Genomic DNA, 26,023 nt, shown 5'->3' on the forward strand with positions numbered 1-26,023 from the left:
GCTCAGCAATTCTGTGCTGGAATTTGGACACAAACAGCTGTAGAAGGGCAAGGGAAAGGAAGGGAAGGAGGAAAGTGGAGGAAGGAGTGTGCTTTGCATGGCTTGTGTTGGAGCCCTGGGCACTGAGAATTTTAGACTTTCTGTGCTGACAGGCACTGACCCCCAAGAAAACTCTGCATTTGACCTGAGGCCTTGTAAAAAACTCCTAAAATTGAATAAACTTAGAGTTTAAGGTTTCAGAACACAGTAATATATATATATATATATATATATATATATATATATATATATATATATATATATAAAGCAAGATGGAGGATTTAGGGCAAAGGCTGAGTCCTTCTTTTTCACTTTCTTCTTCATGGCTCTGAGTGGTGTTTTGTAATTGGATAGAAAAATCCACTTTGCTGGCCATGGGTGGTTGGTTATTGGGTTAAGAGTAAAAATAATTTAGGTGTCATTTCTTAATTGGGCACTTTGTGCTTAAAAGGCTTGGAGAGAGAGAGAGAGAGAGAGAGAGAGACAGGGCTCCATTTTTAGTTTGTTAGGTAGAAGTGCTGTAGAACTCACAGTTTGTGAGACTGTAATATGGATAAGAATTAATAAACATCTGAGTCTGAATAGGAATCATCATCTCGAGTATTTAATCCCCATTCTGTCAAAAAGGGCATAAAAGCGACAGTTCGAATTCCTGAGTTCTGTGAGCTAGAGCTGCTCTGTCACGACAAACATTGGTCTGAAATGGGAATGAACAGTCCCATGAGATCCGTGCTGAGGCGTTCACTTGTTTGACGGCCAATATTGAAGTTTTTCCTGGAATTTCTGCCTGTTGTGGCCTGCACCAACTTCCTGCTGCTGGACAGGTTGGGAACAGTCCAACCTGAGGGCAGGTGGAGCTTGGAAAGGCCTCTCTCCATCCTTAACCCCCAGATGAGAAGTGGAGCAATGTGCTCAGTGTAGAATTTGAAACTATTTTGTTGCTGCCCTTTGTTTCTCCAGAATGTCAGTAATAAAAATCCAACAAAGTCACCTGCAGTCCGTGGCTTTTGCAAAGGGAAAAGGAGCTGTGCTTGCCGTGAGGGAGCCTCATAAATCACAGGTTAGGATCACTGAATTTGGGAAAAACCTCTGACGTCCTGGAGATCCCACCCATGTCACCTGTCCTGCTAGCAAATTAAATATATATATATATATATATATATATATATATATATATATATATATATATATACGCCTAAGAAATTTAAATACTTGAGTAAATATGGGCTACTCAGTCTGGCTTATTACACTTCCCTACTTCCTCTTCTTCTCCTGTGGGGAAAAAACCCACAGCTTTTCCTCAAAAACTCTGGGCACACAATTATTTTGCAAGTTTGCTTGATTTTTAATAAATGCAGCTATTTTTTTTTAATACAATAACTTGGTTTATGTTGCTGAAAATCTCTCTTCTTTCCATGCTGCTGTCATTGTATTTATCCCAAACTTCTTAAATTTGAAGGAATGTTTTTAAATAATTCAGTTCTGGGCTGCAGAATTCTGCTAATTCTTTTTATTGGAACCATGAATCAGAGCTTTTTTTTAACTTTCTAATGTTCCACACTCTGATTATGCTCTGGAGTTCAGCCAGACCTGTCTTGCAGATTTTGGTGGGGGAGTTTTTGTTTGTTTGTGTGGTTTTTTGGTTTGTTTTGAGGGTCTGGGGTGGGGAAGGAAAACAGAGGGTTGTGTGGTTTTGTTTGGGGTTTTTGTTTTTCTTGGGGGGTTCATTTTGTTTTATTGTTTGCTTTTTGGGTTTTTTGTTTGTTTTGTGGATTTTTGGTGGGTGTTTTGTGGTTTTGGTTTGGTTTGGGTTTTTTTTGTTTGTTTGTTTGTTGTTTTTTTTGGGGGGGGGTTTGGTTTGTTTGTTGAGTTTTTTCTTTGTTCTTTGAGGGTTTTTTTAACTTTAATTTGTTGGTTTTGAGGAGGGGTTGGTCTGGTGTTGGTGGGTGTTTTTCTCATTTTCCTGGACACAACTCAACAACCTGTGTCCTTAAAGAATGCCATCCTCAGGGCTCATTCCCGTTTTTCCTAGGCAATGCCTTTGAATCCGGGGTCCCTCTGGCCTTTTGCAGTGAACCCTCATTTTAATCAGGGCAACTTCTCTGCTGCAGTTGCTCCTCCAAAGTGCTTGAAAGCAGGAAGGATTAACATAAACACTTTATTGTAGGGAAATTATGGAAAGCTGATCTGATTTAAGCCAGAACCTTGCATTTTCTTGACTTGGAGGGCTGTACGTGCACAGTTATTGAGTTAATGAGTACACACATCTTGATTAATGCTAACGGGATTCTCCTTCCTTATTTCATTTATTTTTGTGACTAAAACAATGCCATGCTTTTAGAGACTGCATATCCCCCATGTAGTTACCTGTGAAAGAGTTTGTAGCGGCCCAGCTTTGTGCAGGTTGAGTATTAAATGTGTCAAATCCCTCTTTTGCAGCTCTGCCTTGAGTGAAGTTTGACGGAAAATGGTCCAGCAGCTTTGTCTCTGGAAATGGTTCACAGTGGGGATGGCACTGGCTGCTGTCCTGGCACGGGCTCTGGCCCAGAATGATGAAGGTAAGGGTCTGGCTGAGGGGGTGGAGCTGTGGGAGGGCTGGATGCCTCTGGAATTTCACTGGAATGGGGTTTGTTTCCCCCACCAGAATTACTACTCAAAGGAGTTTGGTAGGAAAAGAGGTTACAAGAAAGAAGAGTCTAGGTGTGTTTTGTGTTTCAGCATCTACTGATGATTGCATTTTCTGAAGCTGTTGGTTACCAAGCAAGATAAAAATGTTAGTTTTGATTATTCGGTGTTGGATGTCAGCATCAAAATTGGTTTTGTCTTATTCATTGTGCAAGCTTTACCCGTAATCTTAACTTTGTTTGTAAATCAGCAGTTGTGGTTGGAACAAGAGTTTGAGAGAATTGTTAATGACCAAAAACTTGGGAAAAAATCCACAGTGAAGGTTTTCTGGAGAAACAAAACCTCAGGAACCCTGAAACATGGCACTGGTAGCTTGTGTCCCTCCTCAGAGCATCTTGGTTGAATTTAATTAAAAGACACCAGAAGTGTATCATGCCAGTGATCTCTGGTAATTAAAAATTACAGCCCTGGGTAACTGATTAGGGTTTATTCTTTTGAACAATTTAACAGCATTGAAGGGCAAAGTCTGTCAGAGTTGTTCCTGAGTACTCTTGGGAATAATGAGTGGGATAAGTGAAAACTGAGTGTGGTTTCACAATGTCTGTAATGAAGTTACTCATTATCCATGGCACTCCATGTGGGTAGAGCTGTAATTGTACAAATTTATGACTTTGGCATCTGGATCTTGGTTTAAAAACCTCGATTTTGTCAGTTAGGAAGTAAAATAATTTTGCTGTCATGGGAAATCTTCAATCCTGCTTGAATTATGCTTTGTTTTTTCCTATCAAGTCCAAAGTCTCTGTTTCTTGCTCTCCTACTCAATCTCCCAATGTCCTTTTATTCCCTTCCATCCCCCAGCCCAACCCCACGTGTTATATTTAATGCCCATAATGTACAGGAAAGCTAATTTAATTTTCTCCATTTTTACACCCTGTCATAATCACTGTCACTCCTGACACTGAAGTGGACGAGGTGCTCGATATTTCACATATTTGCTCTGTGCTGGGCTGCAATTAACTGGGTTTTTAATAATTTATTGCAGTGGAGGAGTGGGGCCATCAGGCTGGCCAAGGTTGACCTTGGTGGTGGTGATAGTTTGAGGAGGAAGATGCTGGGTTGGGTTGGGTTGGCCTCTGGCATGTCCAGCAGTGTGAGAGGACAACTGGGAGCAGTGGGAATAATTGTGGGAAGCAAAGCAGGATCATGGGGCTGTAGAGAGCCCTCAGGGGAGGCTGAAAAAAAAACCAACCCAGCAGCACTTTTCAGTGGGATTTTTATTCGTACTCATGCTGGCAGCATCATATCTCCCCAAAAAGGCATCTTTGAGGAGAATAAAATGGGGATTTTTGGTTGAGGAGCCATTTCTAGTGAAGTTTAAGTGACGGTGAAGTGTGCAAAACAGAGACAGGAACAAGACAGGAACAATTTGACCTCCTGAAGGGGAAAAAGAGATCCCTGAGGTTTCCATTTCTGTTCCTTTGTACTCATATGACAAATTTTCATCTCTGTGTCCTTATCCCAAGATTGTTCAGAATCCTTTTCCTTCCAGGTGATTTAGAAGAAGGGAAGGGCCACCTCTCTTTAATGGCAGTGTCCTGTGACTGAGTAAATACAGCAACCCCCTTACTTCAAAGGGTTCTAAACATAATTTTTGGGTGGATTTTTTTAGCCTGGCTCATGCCAGTTAATTTATCAGAGAATCCATGCTTGACTTTATCCTTGGTAATTTTCTCTTATATGGCCTGAACAGGGCAACTTTGTTATAATGAGTGTAAATTTGCACCCTGTAGCCAAAGTTCTTGCTGTTTTTTTCAGGAGGACAGCTCAGAAATGCTGTTTTGTTCTTGAGGAACATGCAGCACCGTGACACAAACTGAACTGATTTTCTCCCCCACACTGTGTTCAGGAAAGGGTATATGTGGCTAAAAGCATTTTGGATAAATTCCCCAGTGGTGCAGTAGTGAAAAAATGAACTGGAAATGGATTTAAGCCAAGGTGGGGGAGTGGTGACTCAGCAAATGGCACCCACCTAATGAGGCAATGCTTACAGGAATAATTACTTGGAAATATGTTTCTTACAGCTAAATAGAAAACTCTGTTCAGGGCTTTGGCCTGGAGGAGTTCTGGTGTGCAGGAACAGAATTTGTAACCTGAAATATAATATAGAAAAAATGTGTTCTTCTGGCAATTGCCATTTCCAAACAGTGCAGTTCTCTTAACAGCAGAATAACAAATACAAATAAATAAAAAATCAGCTCTGGCAGACATTATGGGCTGTTTTTTTGCACCCAGCATGCCAATTCCCTATTTTCCTGGCAGGAGCTGTGGATGTTGACTCAGTTTCTTGCCCCTCTTGCTGTGTTTTGCTTCATTAGCTCATAATTTCTCTGTTTCACATGTTTTACTCCACCAAATCCTCCCCAGCCACAGCAATTAATGATGTCCCAAAGTGACTTCATCCAGGAGTGCCTTGGTGAGGCTGTTTTGTTTTTTTTTTTTTTTTTTCCTAGACTTTAGTAGGAAGTTTCCCCAGGATCCCATCTGCTTCTGATGAAATTCAAGTACGTCCCATCTACTGTAGTCCCTTTGTTTTCAAACCCACCCTCCCTAATTATTAAAAAACCCCAGTCCTTTCTGTTGCAGAGCCATGTCATCAATCCTAATTTGTTGATGAGCCCATTCAGTGTTTAATTTCAATTCTTTCACCCTGTAATGCTTTTGTTCAATCCTATGGCACACCAAAATAAATGTTAGGCTGGAGTGTGGATGGGGAATATTGTGAACACTTCTGGTTTGCTTTTCTGAAGGGAAGAGATCTGGTTTTACAATTCCTGCTGTTGTCTCTCTTCCAAACAGGAGAAATGCTTCAAATGTTTGATTTTTTTTTTTTTTCATAATCTTTTAGCTTAAGTAAAAGTAGAAATGTCACTTGCAGCTGTGCAATATGTGAAATTAGGTCAGGTGAAATCTCTTTTATTTTTCCAGTGTTTCTCTATTGAATTCAGAGGCAAACTCTGAGGCTAAAGTGATCAGGAAGGAGGAAGGTGAAAACACAGGATCAAATTTCTCTCTTTTTTTCCCTCTCTAATCCAATGTCTGTGGCTCAAAGAAAAAAATTAGCAGCAATTTTTGGCCAGCAGTGAAGGGTGGTGAATTCAAAACTCTCTGCACTTTTATGCCAGACTAAACCAATCCAGCAGCAATTATTTGCCAATTAAAATATTTAATTGCCTAGCATTGAGTTCATACCTTTCATTAAAATACAAATACAAGTGAGCTTGGAGGGGGGCACCAATAATTTGTTCTTTACTCTTAAAAGATGAATAGAAGGAAAAATTATTCTGCTCCTTTTTAAAAACCAAAAGCAAATGTGAAGATCCACCCACGAAATTTGCAATGGTTCTGTTCTTGGGGTTTTCAGAAGTTGTGTGATGGGGCTGTGAGTTGTAGGGATCTGTTCCATAGCATGGAATCTTTGAAGGGTTTTTGAAGATTTTTAGGATGCTGCTTCTAACCTAAAGTTGTTTTGCACTTTTTTATACATGAACGAAAAGAACACTTGAAGGTCCTTATGATTCTCCTGAAGATTTATAGCTGTAAAAGAATAGTGACAAAAATCCTGAATTCATATGCTCAGAAATGAGCCCATCCTGGTCCTCTTGTTATCTTCTAAATTTGGGTTGTGTTTGAGGGGGGGAGGGCTGGACTTGAAGTCACCTGTCCCTTTACATTCCCCTGGCCCAGGGACCTGTCACACTACCCTGTCCCAGACCAAAAATGTCAATACTAGAGACCCAACTGTGTTTGATGTGGAGCTAGTGGAACCAAAGGATCATTTTGCCTGGAAAAGATCTTCAAGAGTCCAGCCATAGTGCTGAGGGTAAGGATTTTTAGAAGCCTCCACTCCAGAAATCTCCTGGAGCTGTTCCATGGAATCATCCCTTCTGATTCACGTGAGGAATAATACTTGTTTATCCCAGAGGAGATACAAACAGGAAGTTGGACAAATTTCTCTTGGGATGTATGGCTAAGAAGGAATGCTCTCTTGATTATTTAATGTTGGGTTTTTCAACTCTCTTTGGACTTATCACTGTAGCTCTTCCAATCTTCTGGTTTCAGGCTCATTTCCTTCCTTTGCCTTCCTTTTCCTTCCTTTTTCTGCTTCACTGTGGAACAAGAGATGAGCCATGGACACCTGCACTGTGGAATGTGGATCTCACTGCTGGCTCAGTGGTTTGTTTCATTCTGAAACCAAATTTCACAAAATAAAACTGAGGGCTAATCAGAAGATGTGCTCATCCAAATATGGATTTCATTTCCTAAGTGTTCAGCAGATGGATATTTTCTATCAGAATGTAATGAAAAACATTTAAATAGTCTTTGCCACTACCCTGAGTGGGGATGACTTTTTAACTAAGTTTGGGGTTTTTTCTGTGGAAAACACAACTGTTCACTTGTGCCACCAGGACTGCTCAGCCACAAACCCCTTTCATCTGTTTTTCAAGGCCCCCTCTATTAGTTAATGTCTTTATTCAGTCTAACAATCTTCTGCTAGAAAAATTGAATCACTGAGGGGCCTTACAAATCACCTAAAGAGGCTATTTTAGAAAGAAAATAGTTTCAGATCTTGATCTATTACTGTTGGGCAGGAAATTAACTGGGGAAAATGCATATTTGAGTACCTGGAGCTCATTGATCATTCCCTGAGCCCTGTGCTGTACAGATGCAGGGAGAGGAGAGGAATGCCACCAGGTTCTTGCCCGAGGGAAAGTGTCTGTTCTTGGGAACAGGAGTCATTTGTGTGTTTTATGGGGACTTGCTGCGTTTGGTTGGGAGCTGTGCCGTTGGTCCTACAGGGAAAAGAGCTCTCCTTGATGTCGTTGAGTTGTAGTGGAGCCATTAAGTTCCTCTGAAGGGTTCAGTTCTTCAAAGTGTCTTTGAGTTCCACCAGCAGCACTTTGAGGTGACAGAAGATGAATTTCCCTCTGGTGAGAGGTGAATTATTCTCACAATGGGGGCGCTGAAGCGAGGTTCATCACAGTTAATGTACAGATTTTAACCCTGGTGGAAGGAGCCGAGTATCCTGGGATCTCCCTGTGGCTGAGCTGGGAGGGATGAGGCAGAAAGCTGCTTCTGGTAAAGAAGGAGATGCCAGATCCCAACCTGGGAACCACCAGACTGTGGGATCTGGGCAGGAATGAGCCTCTTCCAGGCACTGGGCTGCAAATTTGTTTTCTGCTACCAAGATGAGGAAGGGCCTGGAGCATGTGGGTGCCCAGGAAAGGCTGAGGGAGCTGGGGCTGTCCAGGCTGGAGAGGAGCCCCAGCTGAGAGGGGCCCTCAGGCCTGGGTGTCCCTGTGTGCAGGGAGGGCTCCCAGCAGGGCCCAGGCTCTGCCCAGGGGGCCCAGCAATGGCCCCAGAGCCACGGGCAGGGCCTGAGCCCAGCAATTCCCCCTGCACAGGAGGCACAACTTCTTCCCTGGGCAGTGCCCAGCCCTGAGCACATTGTCCACACAGCCTGGGGGGGCTCCTCCCTGGGGCTGGTGCAGAGCTGTGTGCACACAATGCTGTGCCCTGTGCTCTGGGATGGCCCTGCTGGGCCACGGAGGGGACACCAGGTGCCCACCCAGCTCCTTCAGCCTCAGCCACCATGGGATTCTGTGATCCTCCTGCCCATGTGTTGGATTGTCTGGATTTCAGGGTATCAAACATCAATGGCCATTGATTCCTTTAGGATTTAGCTATCCCAAGCCATTCCTTGCTGGGGGAAGGCTGTGAGAACTGATCTGGTTCTTTCTCTCCAAGGGCTGGGTTCCTAAAGGTGCTAGTCACACCTGGGAGGTAACTCCTGATGAAGGAAAAGCAGAAACCGCCCTAAAAGTTCCTTGGAACACCTTCTGTCTGCTCCAGAAAAGTCATTCACTCTTTGGGACTTGCAGCTCTAACTCCAGTGATAATTTTAGGGCTGAACTCCTCAAAGTCATCAACCACCGTGTCTGTGCACTCATATGTTGGTTTATAGCCATGGAGTCTGTGTGTGAGCAGAGCCACTGCAGCTGTGCAGTCAGTGAACCTTCAGGTTCATTCTTCAGTCATGAAGACATTCTGTATCTGCTCTTAGCAGCATGAAGGCTTGGAAGGCCATAACCTTTCCTTTCTGTTTTTTTCTTCAGCAGAAATACATTTGCAGCCTAGTCAGGCCACTAGATTTTAGTATTAAGGTAGCTCATAGAAGTAGACTCTGTTTCTTTACTAGGAAGCCCTAAAATGTAAATATTTTAACTTTGGAGGAAATCAGGCTTTGAAATTCTGTTTGAGTGGCAATGATTTAACTGGTTTGACTTTCAAAGGACAAAGAGAGGCACTACAACTGGCAGAATTCAAAATCTGCCTCAGTGTCATGCCTTTCATCTTGTATTCCACCAATAATTTATGTTGCCTGCTCCATTTTAGTTTTCATTGGCAATATTGTATTTGTAGCAACAGTTTGGAAGCACAGAATTCCTGTGTCTTGGTGACATGGAAGGTCAGGAATCCTTTCTTTACCTGCTGTCCCTGTCGTGTTACTTTCCAAACCCCCTTCTCATTTCTCCTTGTCTCAGTCTACCACTAAGAATTGTTTCCTGAATCCTTATATATGAGACTGTCACATGTGAACAGATAAACTGTGATAGAAACTGCCTCCCTCTTACTGTGATTTAATCTGGGGTTTTTTTATGAGAAGTAGCTGTTTAAAACAAGGCACAGGAACTTCAGCTTGATCAAAACTTGATTTTCTAGGATTTGATTTTCACATAACAAGAACAGACTCAGGGCTGTATCCCTTGGGGCACAGGGTCTGTGTGCTCTGAATCACTTCAAGTGCTGAAAAACTTTCTTGTTGATGATTATTATGGACTCTTCCTTCAGAAGGCTTTAAACAGGGGGTTGTGTTTTCCAGAGCCTCTGGAAAGTCTGAACTTCTGCAGGGAGTGAGTTCCTGTCCAGGCCAGCAGGATTTGTGTCCAGTTCTGAGCCGAATCTGGGTCTGGAGCATGTCCAGGGAAGGGAAGGGAGCTGGGGAAGGGGCTGGAGCCCCAGGAGAGGCTGAGGGAGCTGGGAAAGGGGCTGAGCCTGGAGAAAAGGAGGCTCAGGGGGGACCTTGTGGCTCTGCACAAGTCCCTGACAGGAGGGGACAGCCAGGGGGGGTCGGGCTCTGCTGCCAGGGAACAGGGACAGGACAAGGGGAAAGGGCCTCAAGCTGTGCCAGGGGAGGCTCAGCTTGGACAGCAGCAGGAATTTGCCCATGGAAAGGGTGCTGAGGCCTTGGCAGGGGCTGCCCAGGGAGGTTTGGAGTGCCCATGGCTGGAGGTGTCCAAGGAAGGGCTGGAGGTGGCACTCAGTGCTCTGGGCTGGGGACAAGGTGGGGATCAAAGTTGGGCTCAGTGATCCTGGAGGGCTTTTCCAGCCTCAGGAATTCCAGGATCTCCTGCTGTGTGCAGTGGGAGCCACCCCCTGTGTCTGGGCAGTGATCATGAGGGCTGAACTCTCCCAGCTCATTTTAATGCGTTCATTTTGCAGTGGTCATTTTCGCATTAGGGCATCGTTACTGCTCAGCTGTTGTCTGTCATTAAACACAGGCAGGGCTTTTTCTGACTGAAACCCACGGAAACTCTGGTATTTTACATGGAATGCCCATGGTGAGGAGATATTTGGGGATTTGAACCTAAAACCCCAACGGCCCCCCTCCAAAACCCTAAACCAATCTGTCTCCCCCACACCTTTTCCACAAACATTGTTGTAATTTTTGAATGCCCAGGTACTCTCACTCCCAGCCAGACACTTTCTCTCTCATCTCTTCTGGAGAATCTCTGGTGAAAGACAATAATTTTCCTTTCCTCTTTTTTTCCCCCCTTTTTCTTTTACAAGGTAAAAAAAAACTTCTGGGTTAGGTTGGAAAAAACAGTAAGGAAAAATAAAACCTCTGTTCTTTGCAGTATTTATTAGACAGTGTATTGAGGCATGGAGAGTTTTAAATTGGCAGGGAGATGAACAGCTGATATATGTAGGCAGAAATCAAATGTTTAAATAAGGCCAAATTATCCTGCTGCACCTTGTTAAACATGACTGCAGTGGGAAGGGCTGAGGAAGTGGGGAAGGGAGCAAGGAGAGAAACTGTCTTCTTCAATTGGATTAGAGAGAAATGGGATTTCTCTGCAGTTGAAGGCTCAGTTCTAGTCTGAATTATCCTGGAAAGCTGATTTGCACAGGAAGGGGGTTGTGGTGTGAGTTTGTGTTTGCCTCCAATATCATTTCAGTTCCCTTTTATGAATTTATTGGCACTCCATGATCACTTTTCATTTCAGGAACATCTTAGTGGGGTTTAAGTTCAAGGAATTGCAAACTCTTGGACATCTTTCAATGTTCAGAGCAGGAGACCATAGAATCCCAGAATTATTTAGGCTGGAAAGGACCTCTAAACCTGGGACTGATCCCCACCTTGTCCCCAGCCCAGAGCACTGAGTGCCACCTCCAGCCCTTCCTTGGACACCTCCAGCCATGGGCACTCCAAACCTCCCTGGGCAGCCCCTGCCATGTCAGACATTTTTTGATTCTGTACCAGAAAATCTTGATTTTAGTCTCTGATTTATAAGCTGCTGATGGTTTTGCCAGCAATGTTGATGTGACATGAAATATTTGATTTATTTGTCCCTTTTTACAGACTATCTAAAGGGGCAGGAATGAATGATTTGACCTGCTGGACAAGTCTGCCATGGGTTAATTTCACACCTTATTTCTAAGCAGAGCTGTTTGAAGGGAACTGTTTGGTCCTAGAGGAGAACAGAGAGTGTTAAATAACTTGGGGCTCCCTCATTTAAACATTTAATTTGATCCCCCAGCTGGTCTTGACTTAAGCCAGGGTTTCTGTTGTTGATTTTCTCTATGACCAGTTGGCCAATGCAGCTTAATAGTGTTTCTTGAGAAATGGATGGGCTTTTGATTGAAATCCAAATGAAACAGCACAAAAATGGATTACTGCAAAAATCACAGGAAATTTTGAAAAAAAATCTCAGAAAAAAATTAAAATCAAAGAAAAGAGAGTGGAATGTTTTTTATTATTCCACACAATGGTTCTGGATGAAATTTTCTGGTGTTTAAATTCCATTTTCCCATCTTCTTTCATAGAAACAATGGTTTTTACTATGGTTTTATTTTACTATTGTTGAGAGATTTTACTCTTTGCAAAAATTTCTTGGCTCCTCAGACTTTCTGTTCCATAAAATGGTTGGGATTCTGCCACCTGAACTATTTTAAAGCTCAGTGTGCTTCTGTTTTGTTTAGAAAGTGAAGTTTCACATCCACAAGTCGAAAACTTCAGCTTTGCTCATTCTTGAGTGGGGTTTTTTAACCCTTCCAAGCTTTCTTTTACTATTTTTTATTGCAAAACTAATTGCACAAGTCTGGGCACTGTTCTTTGTGATTTCCTGACAATTTGAAGGGTTTTGTGCTAAATACAAAACAAAAGAGGAAATTTGTGGAGGGGGACTTTTCATGAGGATTTACACTGACAGGACAAGGGGGAATGGCTTTAAGCTGGAGGAGGGAAAGGTTAGGTGAGATATTGGGAGGGAACTGTTCCCTGGGAGGGTGGGCAGGCCCTGGATCCCTGGAAGTGTCCAAGGCCAGGCTGGACATTGGGGCTTGGAGCAGCCTGGGATAGTGGAAGGTGTCCTTGCCCATGTGTTCCCTGCACAGCCTTTAGAAAGTCCCTTTTCACTCAAATGATTTTATGATTCTCTGCAATTCTTCTGCTGTTACACACAGAAGCACAAATGAAGCAGGTTCTTCAGTGCTTTGGCATGTTTTTCTGATTTGTTTTGGGTTTTTTTATTGTTGTTGTCTTCATAGAAGATATACAGAGAACTCCAAGTTAATGCTTCTAATTCACCTACCAAAAAAAAGCCTGTTCCCACTCTCTAGCGCTGTGCTCCACAGGATTCTCTGCTGCCCCATTTAATAGAACTGAGATAGATTTCCTACCAGGACGAAGGTACTTTGTGAGTGTCTCATCAGAATCAGATCCTATAGAATATGGTGTTTCAGTGAAGGGGAAACTATAAACAAAATCTCTATCAACAAAGCCAGCAAAATAACATCTCTGAGTGATTGATGGCTGCTGTGGAAATAAATTCGAGGCTGTGAAAATTTCCTGTGGTTGCATATGTTAGAAAAGATAAGATGTATGGGATGTTCAAATACAAATGATGTGCAAGTACATTTTTTTGTATTATTTACAAAAAGAGAAAAAATAACAAAACAGTAAAGAGTGAAACTGTAACTCACAGAATGGGCCACATCCAGCCTGGCCTTGGACACTGCCAGGGATCCAGGGGCAGCCACAGCTGCTCTGGCCACCCTGTGCCAGGGCCTGCCCACCCTCCCAGGGAACAATTCCTTCCCAATATCCCATCCAGCCCTGCCCTCTGGCACTGGGAAGCCATTCCCTGTGTCCTGTCCCTCCATCCCTTGTCCCCAGTCCCTCTCCAGCTCTCCTGGAGCCCCTTTAGGCCCTGGCAGGGGCTCTGAGCTCTCCCTGGAGCTTCTCCTCTCCAGGTGAGCACCCCCAGCTATCCCAGCCTTTCCTCCCAGCAGAGCTGCTCCATCCCTCTGCTCATCCTGGAGCCTCCCCTGGGCTCTCTCCAGCAGCTCCAGGTCCCTCCTGTGCTGGGCCCCAGGGCTGGGGCAGCTCTGCAGGTGGGGGTCTCTACTGCAGAACTCATCCTACTTCTCCATGTGCCATGTGGCTTGGAAACAGAGATTTTCTTCAGAAATGCTCTGGAATAATTTCTGGGTGAACAGTAAAATAATAGAATTATTTTAAAGTGACTATTTTGTTATAGTTGAGAAGTAAAGGAGGAACACTCTGGCCCTGGGCTGCCAATGACATCGAGGGTCCTGTGGCCACTGAAAACAGATGTAGCTTTTGTTGCACTTGCTCTTTGCAGTGTCTGAAAGGTTCCACCAGTGGTGTCCATCTCTCAAACCTCTAGTGCCCAACCTGCAGAAAAGAAACATTATTTTTCATTTAATGAGCTCAGGCACACAAGAAATTAATAAAGTGTTATCAAATGGAGCTAATCAGGATGACACAGCCTCATGCCTGTGGAATGCTGCTCCACTCTGCTGCTCCTCATATCTCCAATTTGATCTGTTTAGGTAAGAAAATGGATGGGGAGAGTGGCACAGGCAGTGGTTTTCCAGCTTCAAGGCTTGGTGTTTTTATTCTGCTCAGGAGATGGTGATTAACAGGTGAAGAGAGGCTCTGCTTGCCCAAGAAACCTGAGGGTATCAGGGTATTTTAAATATCACTAAACTGCTCACTATCCAAATGCCTTCCACATAATCAGCTCCACATAATCACTGACCCACTCTTGTCTGCTAATTAAAATAGTAATGAACAAACTGCCAGGGAAAGGCAAACTGTAAATGGCTTTAGATAAAAAAGTGGTATCTTTATCCAGAATTAAACCCAGCACGAACCAGAATCTTGCCCCCAACCAAAAACAGCACCTTATTTTAAACTTAAGGAACGTGAACAATCACACATAGGAAATAATAAAGAATGCCCAGAGCTGTGATCAGGTTTTGTGGATTTTTTTTCTCACCAACCCTGTGGGTAGAACCTTTGTATAATTAAGTACTGGAGGTCTGCAAAGAAAATACCTTATCTGCTTGTTCTTCCCATGTAATCAATGGCTTGGGATTTATTGTGCAGCTGCCTAATACAAAATTAATCAAGCTCTCCATTTCAGCCAGCCTGGAGCTGGAGCAGAGGATGAGAAGCTCCGTGTCAGGTGTGCTGCCTCTTTATCAGTGTCTGTGTGTGAGATAAAATCAAAAAATAGGGCTTCAAAAACTAAAAGGAATTAGGAAAGGAAGAGTTTGGGCATTACTGAACACTAAGAAGACTTTAAATCCTACAGAAATACCCATACAATTGCTGTCTCATCTGCAGGATTATTTCCAGTGCTATCTCTGAAGGGAAAACCTTACAGGAAGAATTTGAAAGCCGCCCTGAATCCTTTTATTTCCAGCTATTAGAAATGAAACTGAGTCCAGCTTTAGGCATCACTTTGTCCTCCTGCTGGTGGCTTCTGTGTAGCCTGTGGGTCCAAATTACTCACGTATTTTTATGAATTACATATTTTACAACTAAGAAAATTTTTTTTTTTTTTTTTTTTTTTTTTGGTGCCCATCCTTGCTGATGGAAAATTTCCCTCAATGTGAACCTGCATGGGGCTAACCTAGCAAGGACACCTCCTAATCCTGTCCTTTCCAGGCAGGTGCTGCTTGGAGAAGGTTTTTTTTATGTGTCCTTAGGTCTTTGAAAGGATCACTGATAGGCAGAGGCTGAGATTCCTTTGGCACTTCCCATTTTCCATAGGAGCCAAAACACTGAGAAGAGTTGTATCCTTACAAGGGCAGATGATTAGTCTTAATTCCTGCCAGCAAATATCCTCCTTTATTATTATTGTTTTTTAATGTTGATTGTCTTTGCAACAAGGAGCTGAGTTGCATTTTATGCTAATTTGCATGTGTAAATTAAAATAAAATTAATGTGCATAGGTAAACAAATAAAAAATGCAAGTTCAGCTTCTTGCCAGCACCAGGAGCAGAATTTATGACTTTTTTTTCTTCTGCCATTTCATGGAGTCATTGAGGTTGGAAAAGCCTTCCAAGACAAGGGAATCCAAGCTGTGCCCGATTCCCACTTTGTCACCAGCTCAGAGCACTGAGTGCAACCTCCCGGCCTTCCTGGGACACCTCCAGGTATGGGGACTCTACTGCTGCCTTTTAGGGAATAATATGGTCCATGCCTTCACCCCTCCCGAGAGTGGAGCCAGACAGAGAGATTTTGATAATAATCAGGACATCCTGTAAGGTGTTTATGTTTGAAAGTGTTTTCTAAGGAGGTAAAAATAGAGAAGTAAATATTTTCAGGCTCTGGAGTCAATATTGCAAGGGATATGAAATGTCTTTTCCAATGTAGCAGAAATCCAGTGACTCTCTCCTTGCAATTTATCAGTTGGTTGATGATAAAGGTTTCAGACAGCAGATGAACCATGCTTACACTTCATTTTCACAACATTATTAAAGAAAAAGCCACAAAAACAATCACCCTGACTAAAGTTGCTGGAAGGAGTCTTTTAAAGGGATGGATAGTCCACACAGCAGCATCTGTGGTAGGATAAGGTGGAATGGCTTCCCAGTGCCAGAGGGCAGGGCTGGATGGGATATTGGGCAGGAATTGTTCCCTGGGAGGGTGGGCAGGCCCTGGCACAGGGTGCCCAGAGCAGCTGTGGCTGCCCCTGGATCCCTGGCAGTGTCCAAGGCCAGGCTGGACTTTGGGGCTTGGACAGTGGGAGGTGTCCCTGCCCATGGCAGGGGATGGCACTGGAGAGGCTTTAAGGTCCCTTCCAACCCAAACTATTCTGGGACTCCATAATTAACCTCTCTGATTTTAACATCACTTTTTGGGAATCCTCTCCAGATGGATGCTTGGGACCGCTGTGTGCTGACAGGTGCTGAGTCCAGCAGTGCCTTGTCCCATCCCATAATTCCTCCCTCACAGAGTTGCTTTACAGAGGAGATACCTTCAAACCTTCCATTCATTAAAATAAATCCTAAATTGATTCAAAGGCAATCAAAGGCTCTCACTAATTTGGAATTTCCAGACAGTTTTGCATTAGTAGGGCCCAAACTTTCCAAAAATGAGGATAAGGAGATTGTGGCAGGATTAAGAGAGGGTGCCAGCCAGAAATGTGCTCTTCCATCTCAGAATGTGGTTTGCTTATTAAATACGTACTTAAAAGAAAAAAAAAAAAAAAAAGGTTTAAGTTTCCCCTTCATGCTTTTCACCAAATAGTTTCTCTAAAATAAAATTTGAAGAAAGTACTGACTTTGCATTCCTGCTTTCTCCTTTCTCATCCTGCTTTTTTTTTGGGCTGGGTTGGGGTTTTTTGCAAGTTGGGAGATATTTTGTGAATTTACCTGAAAACATAAATGATAAATGGTGGGACAGGAAGCCAAAGCACATCTCCTGTAACACATTGTAGACTGGGAGCAATTTTAATTATAAAACTAAGATAACCTTGGTTTTTAGTCAGCAAATTAGATCTCCAAAGTGTGCAGCTCACCAGGAGAGCCACAAATAACTCTCAGTAGCTCTCTAGCACTGAAGTCCTCACTGCTTTCCTAATTAACTCAGGCTGTCTGAATATTGGCTGGCTCTGGGATGGCCAGAAAGCAGCTCAGGCTTCTATTATTGAGCGCATTGGACCATACTTCATTAACAGATACTTCCAAGGGTGACACTTCTATGAAATCTCCTTGTTCTGTGTTATTCATGGATGGGGGACATGCAAATGGCTGAGACTGAGGAGCTGCACAACGTCTTAGGTGCCTTCACCTTTTTTGAGGGAGAGAAAGCACCTTCTGCCTGGGACTTGGGGATCCTGTTTTCCTCTCACACCTTGGCACCCTGGGAAGGCAGCACTTCCCATGTCCTTGGCTGAGGACTAACTTTTCCATCCCTGAGTAATTTTTCTATCCTTGACTTTGTGTCATTATCCTCTGTGCAAAATGAGGTGACTTTATGAAGCCACAGGAACTCCATTGTAAGTAGGAAGTTCTATCCGTGCCATTTCCTGCATTCTGCCACTGCATGTCTGCCTGGAATTGGGCTTAAAACCAACATTTTGGCCCCCTGGGGGCTTTTTTGGTTGCTAACTTTGGATACTTAAATTCTGTAAGCCCTTCCAAAGCACAGCACCCTGTCTTAGCTCATGTCAGTGTGCAGTGGGAATTAAATCATGGTTTAGTTAAGACACAGTACCAAGGTCCAGCCTTTAAACAACCAGGTGAGTCCTCAGTGGTGCAGACAGTTGTTCCTGCAGGAATGGAATGGAGAATTCCCTGTTTTCAGGTGAATAATTCAGGGCAGAGTGTAGGATGTGTTCCTCTAGAGCAGGGTCGCATTACTGGGGAAAGATGAAGAAAATTGCATTGTTGTAATTAAGATGCACTTGTGGCAATCTCTTTGTCTGGGTATTTTTAGCAATGTCTAAGTGAGAGTTTGAGGAGCTGAGAGAATTGAGTGTCTTTTAAGACAAGGGGATGTCTTGGGATGGCAAAGCCAGGTCTTCACCTTCTGCCACTACTGCTTGAGGTCCTGATTAAATTACAAGAAGATGTTGATCAACATTGCCTTCATTAGAGATGTCAGGAGAGAGCTATTTATAGGCACAATATGTAAATCTCCCCAAATAGGTGGTTAATTCCCTGGAACACAAACAATCCTAGGAGTGGCAGCTTAATTAGCACCAGTTTTCCTTGGTTACCTGCTGGAGACTGGCACCAAGGGGAAGGTTCTGGAATTATTGGGATATTTATAGCCTGGGAGAGGTGACTTCCGAGGAGCAAAATTGTTTGTTCCCCCACCACTGACAACTTGATTCTTTTTTTTTTTTTAATAACATGTGGATGTTGCTTATTTTTTAGGTTGAGGGGAGGGACTTAAGAGTCTTTAAACCCCAAAGTTGAAGGTTTCATGTCTATGTAATTCTTTTCTACCTCAGTTTATAAAGTGCTGCTTTTTAAAGGAAGACACTGAAATCCCAGTCTCAAAAATTCATTCAGTGGTATTCACATGGAATTGAAATTTTCTAAAATATGGCATCTGTTTTTACAGAGAATAATACTCCTGTGTACATATCAAAATTCCATGGAGGTTTCTGAGTGGTTTTTTTTCCCTAAAATTACTTTTAATGCTTCTTTCTCTCATCTTGGCTCATCTCCATCAGTTCTGTGGAACACAAACTGAGGTTTTTCTGTGCCTCTTGTGGGCATATAAAAGTCTGGGCTGAAACAGGAGAAACTCTTCAGGGCAAGATGAGAAGCCTGATTACTAAATATGATTTTCAACTTCAATATTTAACCCAAGATGTCAAACTGACAAATTTACCCTTTAGGAACAGGGCAAGGATGAATATTGTTGGCTCGCCTCATGTTGCAATTAATAAATGTCAATTTATTTGATTTCAAACAAATTCCAATAATAAGAATTGTTACTAATATCTCCAACTGCTTTTCCCAAGTCACTTTTATGACTGGTACTACAGCAGTCAAAATTTGCCTGAAAAGTTGCTTATAGTACCAAGAATGAGTTGAAGTTCCAATATTAGAAATTTTTCATCTTCCTCTATGAAAGTTCTGCCTTAAATGGATTACAGGTAGAATAGGGAAAATACAATCCCAACAAATATTGAAAATACGATGAAATTTGAATGCTGGGGGCACAGGAATGGTTAAAAGCAGGTTTAATCAACTTTTGAAAGCACTTCTTAAGATATTGCAGCTTCTCTTGACTCATCCAGTGCCTTTTAATGGTCTTAAAAATGACTTTCAGTAATGGTAATTTTAGCTGCTGCTTGACATAGTATCATGTTTTTATGTGCTTTACAGTGTTTTGAGGCACAAGTATGATTTTAAAGACTCCTGTCAACTCCAAAACTGCTTGTAAAATGGGGAGTTATTTCAATCTAAAAGCACAATGTCTGAAAGAGGGATGGCTCTGCATTCTTCTCGAGCTGTAAAAATAAAATAGCAATGCACAGCACTGGCAGGGCAATTTGCACAACTCAAACCCTTTAGAGATACTGTATCTGTAAATAAACTAAAGAAAAAAAAAAAAAAAAAAAAAAAACAACTGTGGAAGGATGACAGAATAAAGCTGTGAAATAAATTGGCTGATCAGGCTGTGTGTCCTGAAATGGAACGGGAGGTTTTCACAATGGTCTTTATTTGCTTTCTGTCCTTTTGGCACTGGATTGAACCCCAGCCCCATTTTTTGTCTAGTTCAAACCAAACCCAACCCAAAACTGACCTCTCCCTCGAGTCTTGGAATGCCTGAGCTTCAGATTTTAGAGCAGGGCTTAACTCTGATCAAAGCACAAAAACGTTGGAGGTTTAAGCAGGATCTCAAACGGGTCTGAATCAAGCTCAGGTTCACTGGGGTGCCTTCCCAGACTCTCCAATTAGGAATTTCTCTCAGGAAGAGCTGAAAATAGCCCATGAAAGCCCTTCTTATGCCATTTTCAATGCAGTGCCATGGCAGCACAAGCCAGCTAATGTAAAGGTTATGCCAAGCTCCTCTGAAATTGCCCAGCTGTGGAGATGAATGCCCACACAGGAAACAAGGCGGGGCGTTTTCCCCTGCAGTGGGGTTGCTTGGTTACTCAGTTTAAATGTATGGCTCTATGTGGCTCTTTATGAGGACCCTCAGCCTGTAAACCAAGTTTTAGAGACTCTTTCACGGCTGTATTTTTCCCCCCTGAGTGTTCCCTGCTGAATGGAAGTGGAGGTGAGGACAAAGCACTGCTTCCTTCAGGAGCAGCTGGGGCATTTTGGAGAATTGAGTGCAGCTGGAAACAGAAATACCTGTTCAGGCAGAGAGAGATGTGAGGTGCTTTAACTCAGCCTGCAAGAATTTCACTCCCTGCCTCTCCAGTTTGGAGAAGCTCCTCTCGCTTTCCCAGGCACTGCCAGCTCCCAGGAGAATTGCTGGGGGTTTCAACCCATGAAAGACCCCAGGCTGGAGGTTTTAATATTGACATGCTAGGGTTGTGAATGATGGAGATTTCTTGTACTGGGCTCTCTCAGCAGCTTGTGCCACCACCAGCCACCTCAGGGTCACAAGTGCCCTTGTGGCACTCGTGCTGGCAGGATTTTAGTGAATCAGTGTAGGTGTTCCGGCCTTACTCCATCCTCAAAAACTCCAGTTTCCAGCCCGTGGTCAGGCAGAAATCAAGTATCTATTTCCTCATTAATCACTTAATTCCTTATTTTAAATGGCCACAGTATTATCAGTGACTCAGGCTTGAAGATGGGACTTGGTGAGTCTCACTTTGTATCTCCAAGACTTCATTGTCTGATGAGCTTAACCATGTAGAGGAAATGGGGAGGAAAAACCTTTAAATACTTTAAAATGGCAGAATGTTTGGGTTTGAAGGGACATTAAAGATCCAAAATTCCATCCTCTGCTATGTCAGGGATACCTTCCACTATCCCAGGCTGCTCCAAGTCCTGTCCAGCCTGGCCTTGGACATTTCCTGGGATCCAGGGGCAGCCACAGCTGCTCTGGGCACCCTGTGCCAGGGCCTGCCCACCCTCCCAGGGAACAATTCCTGCCCAATATCCCACCTAAATTTCTTTTTTGTCAGTCTGAACCCATTCCTTGTGTTCTGTCACTCCAGTTCCTGATGCAGGGTCCCTGTCCAGCTTCCCTGTATCCCTTTAGACCCTGGAAGGAGCTGTGAGGTCTCCACACAACCTTCTCTTTTCCAGGCTGAACAGTCCCAGCTTTCTCAGCCTCTCTTCATCTCTGACTCTCCAAACCCTCTTTCACAAGCTCTTTTCTTCCCCTCTCCACATCAGGGTTGAAGAAAAGAGTATCCATGAAATTAAAACTGCTGAATGTTGAGAGTTTGCTTTGTTTAATTCTCTCTAGAGCTAAATTGAAATGCTTATTAACACAGAGGGAAAGAAACAAAACATTAAAAATCCAGACTTTTTGCTCCCCTCTAGGTCCTAGAAAAGTCCCCTCTGCTTTTTTCCAACTTTGCTTCCACTCTGTGGAAAATAATTTGGATTTGCTGACTGGGTCAGGGTTTTTGTAGTAGCAAAGAAGTTGTCATTGCCTCATTCCCACAGAGGTTTTTCTCTGTGTTGGGTGTTGTGCTATCCAAGGTTTTTTCTTTCATATGCATATCAAAGAAAGTGGCTTTAGTGGCTCCTTGAAGAATTTTCCATTTTACCATTTGTTTTATTGACAGCACACAGTCCCTCAAGTGGATCGGAGCCCTAAACTCGCCATAAATTCTTGTTTGCTGCAGTGTTTGGGGATGATAAAGTGGTTTATTGGAACCATGGAGGGAATAAAAGGTTGGTAGGGAACGGTTGGATGCTGCTTCTTCCTGCACTGTAGTGGGGTTGGTACCATATGAACAAGCTGTGACTTGTTCAAATTAAGCTTCCTCCAAGATGTTGTGGATGCTGCACACTCATGGGTTCTGGAAGAGTTTGGAAAAACTAACAAAAAGACAAATTTAAGAGGTAATATTTTGTTCTTTCCTGTCTTGGGGAGCAGCCCTAGGAAGTAAGGGATTGATGATGAGGAGCCTTACACTATTACTGACAAGGTTTAGAGTCTGATCCTCATTTCAGTTAAAATTAAAAAAACCCCACTTTTTTTTCCTGCCAACAAATAAAATAATTTCCTTCAACAGTTAGTGGGTAGAGCTTTATTAAATGGAAAAATTTTTAAATTGGGCTGAGTATCTGCTAGGAACTGAGTCAGAGGTTTGAAATTGCCTGTTGTGCTCCCTGTTTGTTTAAATAAAAACAAATGGAACAATTTATCTGACTAAATAAAAGCAAACTTGAATATAAGATAAATAATGAAATAACTCAGAGTAATGATTGAGTGTTTCTGCAGCAGCTGGAAGAAGAGTTGGTGATTATGCATATAGAAGTGGATTTTTTTTCCCCCAGTTTTATTTCAGGAGTGCTCAGGAGATTGCAGTTACTGCCCAGAATCACGTCCCAGGAAGGTTCAGGTTGGCTCTTTGTTTCTCCAGAAAGATTCAGGAAAATTGTTTGTTTTCCCAGGAAAGTTCAGGCAGGCTGTTAGTTTTCCTGGTGATTGTACTGTTCTCTCTGAAATGCTCCTCACTTATTTTTTGTGTCAAGGTAAAACTTCTTCTGTCTTTGGAGGGGTAGAACTAAGTGATTTTTTTTTTTTTTTCCTAAAGCTGTGCTCTGTTAATGGGAATACAGATCTCCTTTTGAGTCTTGTGGGAGACTTGTGCTTGAAGTCACTTAATTTTTAGGGCTTTTTGGGCCAAGCTATTTTTTTTAATAAACTTTGAAAACCAGAGAAGCCTCTCCTGATCCTGCTCCCACATCATTCAGATGTTTTATTGAGCTGGAAATTAGAGCTGTAGGAAGTATGAGTGGTTATTTGGGGTTTCCAAGTGATTGTGTTTGGTAGGGGGAGTATAAATGCAGTTCTGGATGGCTTTGACTCCTCTACCTCGATGCCTGCATTGTCAGTCTCAGTGTGTGTGAGGTTCAGCTGTCCCTGTGAGAGTGAGCATGGGGCCCCAGAAATGTGAGTGTGGGGGCTCACACAAAAGTTTCTGAGGAGAGATTTACAAAAGCTGCTGCAGCCTCATAACCTCCACACACAGTGAGCAGTACAGGAGTTCAGATATCTCCAGATACTCCTTAATCTGTTGTCCACAGCAGAAGGTGTCCCTGCCTGTGCTAGGGGTTAAAACTGGAGGATCCCAAAGATTTCCTTCCAGCCCAAACCATCCCGTGAGTCTGAGAGTCCCTCCAGTGATTGGGAGCAGGAGACCAGTGTGGAAAATCCTGTTAAAACCCTTTTTGGAGGAACTGGTGTCTTTTGGAGGTGGCAATCCTCTGGCAGAGGGGCTGTGAGTTTGCAGGTGGCCTTTGGGATGGTGGGAATGAAGAGAAGAGCTCAGGAGGAGAAAGGGAGCTGCTGGAAACTGCAAATTCTCATAGTTGTGGGGCAGTGGTGGTTGTAGGGAACCTTTGGCTGTCAGGCAAACCCCAGCTCGTGTGACCACGGTGTCACAGAGTGGTCTGGGTTGGAAGGGACCTTCAGGATGATCCAGATTTCCCGCCTGCCATGGGCAGAGCCACCTTCCACTGGAGACTCTCTCCTCCCAGGTGTCTGCAGAGATCTTGGTGTTGCCTGTTGATTCCCCACATTGGGAGTTTGTTATTAGCTCATTCATTAACCTTTGTCTTAATTTTTATAGATGATTCTCTGTGCTTTTAGCTGTAAAACAGCAAGAATAGAATGGAAGGAATACTCTCCAAGGAATAGAAATTCTGGATGGGAAGGGGATTTGAAGGGGTTTCAAAGGTGACAGGAAGATGATCCAGCAAGTCTCTGTCGGGAAAATACCTGATTATCCAAGTTGTTGTGTTTGTCTGTGCTTGGGCTGTTTGACCTTGCTGAGCATCTCACCTAGGACAGTGGTTGAGGGTTTCCTCTGAGCCATCTCATTAAAAATAATTAGAAATTAAAATAATGAAAATTAGCCAGCAGAAACCAAGTAGAACTGAGCCTTGACACTGTTACATGGAGAGTTTGCTAAAGACGTTCTCACTTGCTCCCGAGGAGAGAGGCCCTTTATTTATCCCCTTCTCCTGATTAAAGGAGGGTAAAGCAAAAGCACTGTTAGTAAAAACAGTGAAGTTAACAACAGGAACAGAAATGATTTGCTGCAAGGTCTTAGCAAAACCTTCAGAGCTTGCTGTTTTATTTAGTAAGTTCTATTTGCCTTTTCTGTAAGGAGTTGGGGCAGGGGCCCTGCTGCCTCAGGATTCCATTTACCAGCATTGCTGCTTAAACATAAAATGCATCATGAAAACTGTAGGGAGGGAAGCTCATTTATGGAATGCTTTTCCTTTTTAAAGTGTGTTTGATTTATCATGTTTTGTCTTAAAAAACTACTCCATTATGCCCAGGAATTTCAAGGGCAGCTTGTTTTTTGTTGGGAAAGTTGGAACAGAGGCATGTTCTGGTAATACATTCTGGCAATAAACTGCAGTGCAAAACTGGAAGAGATAAAATACTGGCTAAAAGAGTTCTGCCAAGGCCCACACACTGACATGGGGCACCTTTCTGCTCTTTAGGTTTAAAGTCTTGTGGAAATATTCCCTTCCTAAGTCACCTTTGGGGCTGCAGTTGTTCTGTGCCTGTTTATGTTGAATAAAGCAGTCTTAGTGCTGAGTGCTGAAATAATTTCTGTTGAGGATCATTAAAACAGAATACTGGAGAAAAACATTGAGAGAACTGAAGCAAGTCCTGAGGGGGTCTTGGAGATGCTCCAAGGGCTGGAGCCCCTCTGCTCTGGAGCCAGGCTGGGAGAGCTGGGAGTGCTCACCTGGGGAGGAGAAGCTCCAGGGAGAGCTCAGAGCCCCTGCCAGGGCCTGAAGGGGCTCCAGGAGAGCTGGAGAGGGACTGGGGACAAGGGATGGAGGGACAGGACAGGCATGGGAATGGCTTCCCACTGCCAGAGGGGAGATTGGGATGGAATTCTTCCCCATGAGAGTGTGGAGGACCTGGCACAGGGTGCCCAGAGCAGCTGTGGCTGCCCCAGGATCCCTGGCAGTGTCCAAGGCCAGGTTGGACTTTGGGACTTGGAGCAGCCTGGGATAGTGGGAGGTGTCCCTGCCCATGGCAGGGGGTGGAACAGGATGGACTTCAAGGTCCCTTCCAACCCTGATATTCTGGGATTCTCCTAAAAACAGAGACTCTTTAATGTAATATCATTGAGACCAATTTCCTAAGGAACACTGCTCATCGGTGTTGCTCTTTAGCTTAAGGAATTTATTTTTTCCTCCTTGATGATCTACCCTAGTGTATTTCCAGACAGCTTCCATTTTCTTTAATAAAATAAATTCCAACTTCTGTCATCTTTATAAGACAGACTCTTCATCCTCCTGATGATGGGAAGAACTTTTCTCTGCACCTGGCTGCGAACACCAGAGATGTTTTTTTCATGTCCCCAGTAATTCCCACCATCCCTGGCTGGTGCCTGGTTGTACAACACAGTGCTTGAGCTTAGGGTTTTTTGAACCCACGTTGCTTATTATTGATTATATTTTGTGAGGGGAAAAAAAAGGTACCCCCATATTTTTATAATATACTCCTTGTCTTCAAGGTTTTTAATTAAAAGTATTATTTCTGAATTGGTTTTGGAGCACAGGGCATCCCTTTGGATGACCTGGGGCCAGAGGAAGGGAGTTTGAACTCAGTCCAAGGGGGTTGGAGACCTTGGCACAGAGCCCAGGAAGACACTGGCTTTGATTTTAGCCCATGGGAGAGGCTTCCAACACTGAGAGAGGAATTCCAAACCACAAAGGTGTGAAAACAGTAGTCTAGCTTAGCACAGGGTGAAAAATTTTGTAGTTTTGGGGTTCTTAGAATAGAGGGTAAAGTGGGAACAAAATGGAGGATTTAGGGCGGTGCCCTGGGTTCTTCTCCTTCTCCCTTGGCATCCATCTTCTGATGTGACGTGGCACAAGGTAGTTAAGGGGATTGGGTCAAAGTAGAAATGACCCTTCTAGTATAAGTAATGGGCATTGGCATGAAATTGTAAATAATAGACACGTAATTATTTGTATAAAAGTAAAGCACCACCCCATCAGCAGTCAGTTGCCTCATGTCCCAGCTGCTGTTCAGATCTTGGCTGGGCACGGAGAAAATTGTGAGAGATGA

General features: G+C 43.3%; 1 protein-coding gene across 4 annotated transcripts in view; it reads left to right on the forward strand.

Moving 5' to 3' along the window:
• Window positions 1-2,500: 2,500 nt before the first annotated feature.
• PCDH15 (protocadherin related 15) overlaps window positions 2,501-26,023 on the forward strand; it is a gene marked incomplete at both ends in the record, with an annotated part of 270,634 nt that continues 247,111 nt past the window's right edge. For 2 of the 4 annotated variants that reach the window (XM_083865850.1, XM_083865852.1), the window contains one exon: window positions 2,501-2,597. In XM_083865850.1, coding sequence (XP_083721976.1) covers window positions 2,507-2,597 — 91 coding nt within the window. The remainder of the gene's footprint in view (window positions 2,598-26,023) is intronic. The other 2 variants (XM_083865853.1, XM_083865851.1) reach the window with 1 other exon arrangement.

This window comes from Zosterops lateralis, assembly GCF_965231275.1.
Source record: "Zosterops lateralis genome assembly, chromosome: 8".
Classification (NCBI taxonomy): Eukaryota; Metazoa; Chordata; class Aves; order Passeriformes; family Zosteropidae; genus Zosterops; species Zosterops lateralis.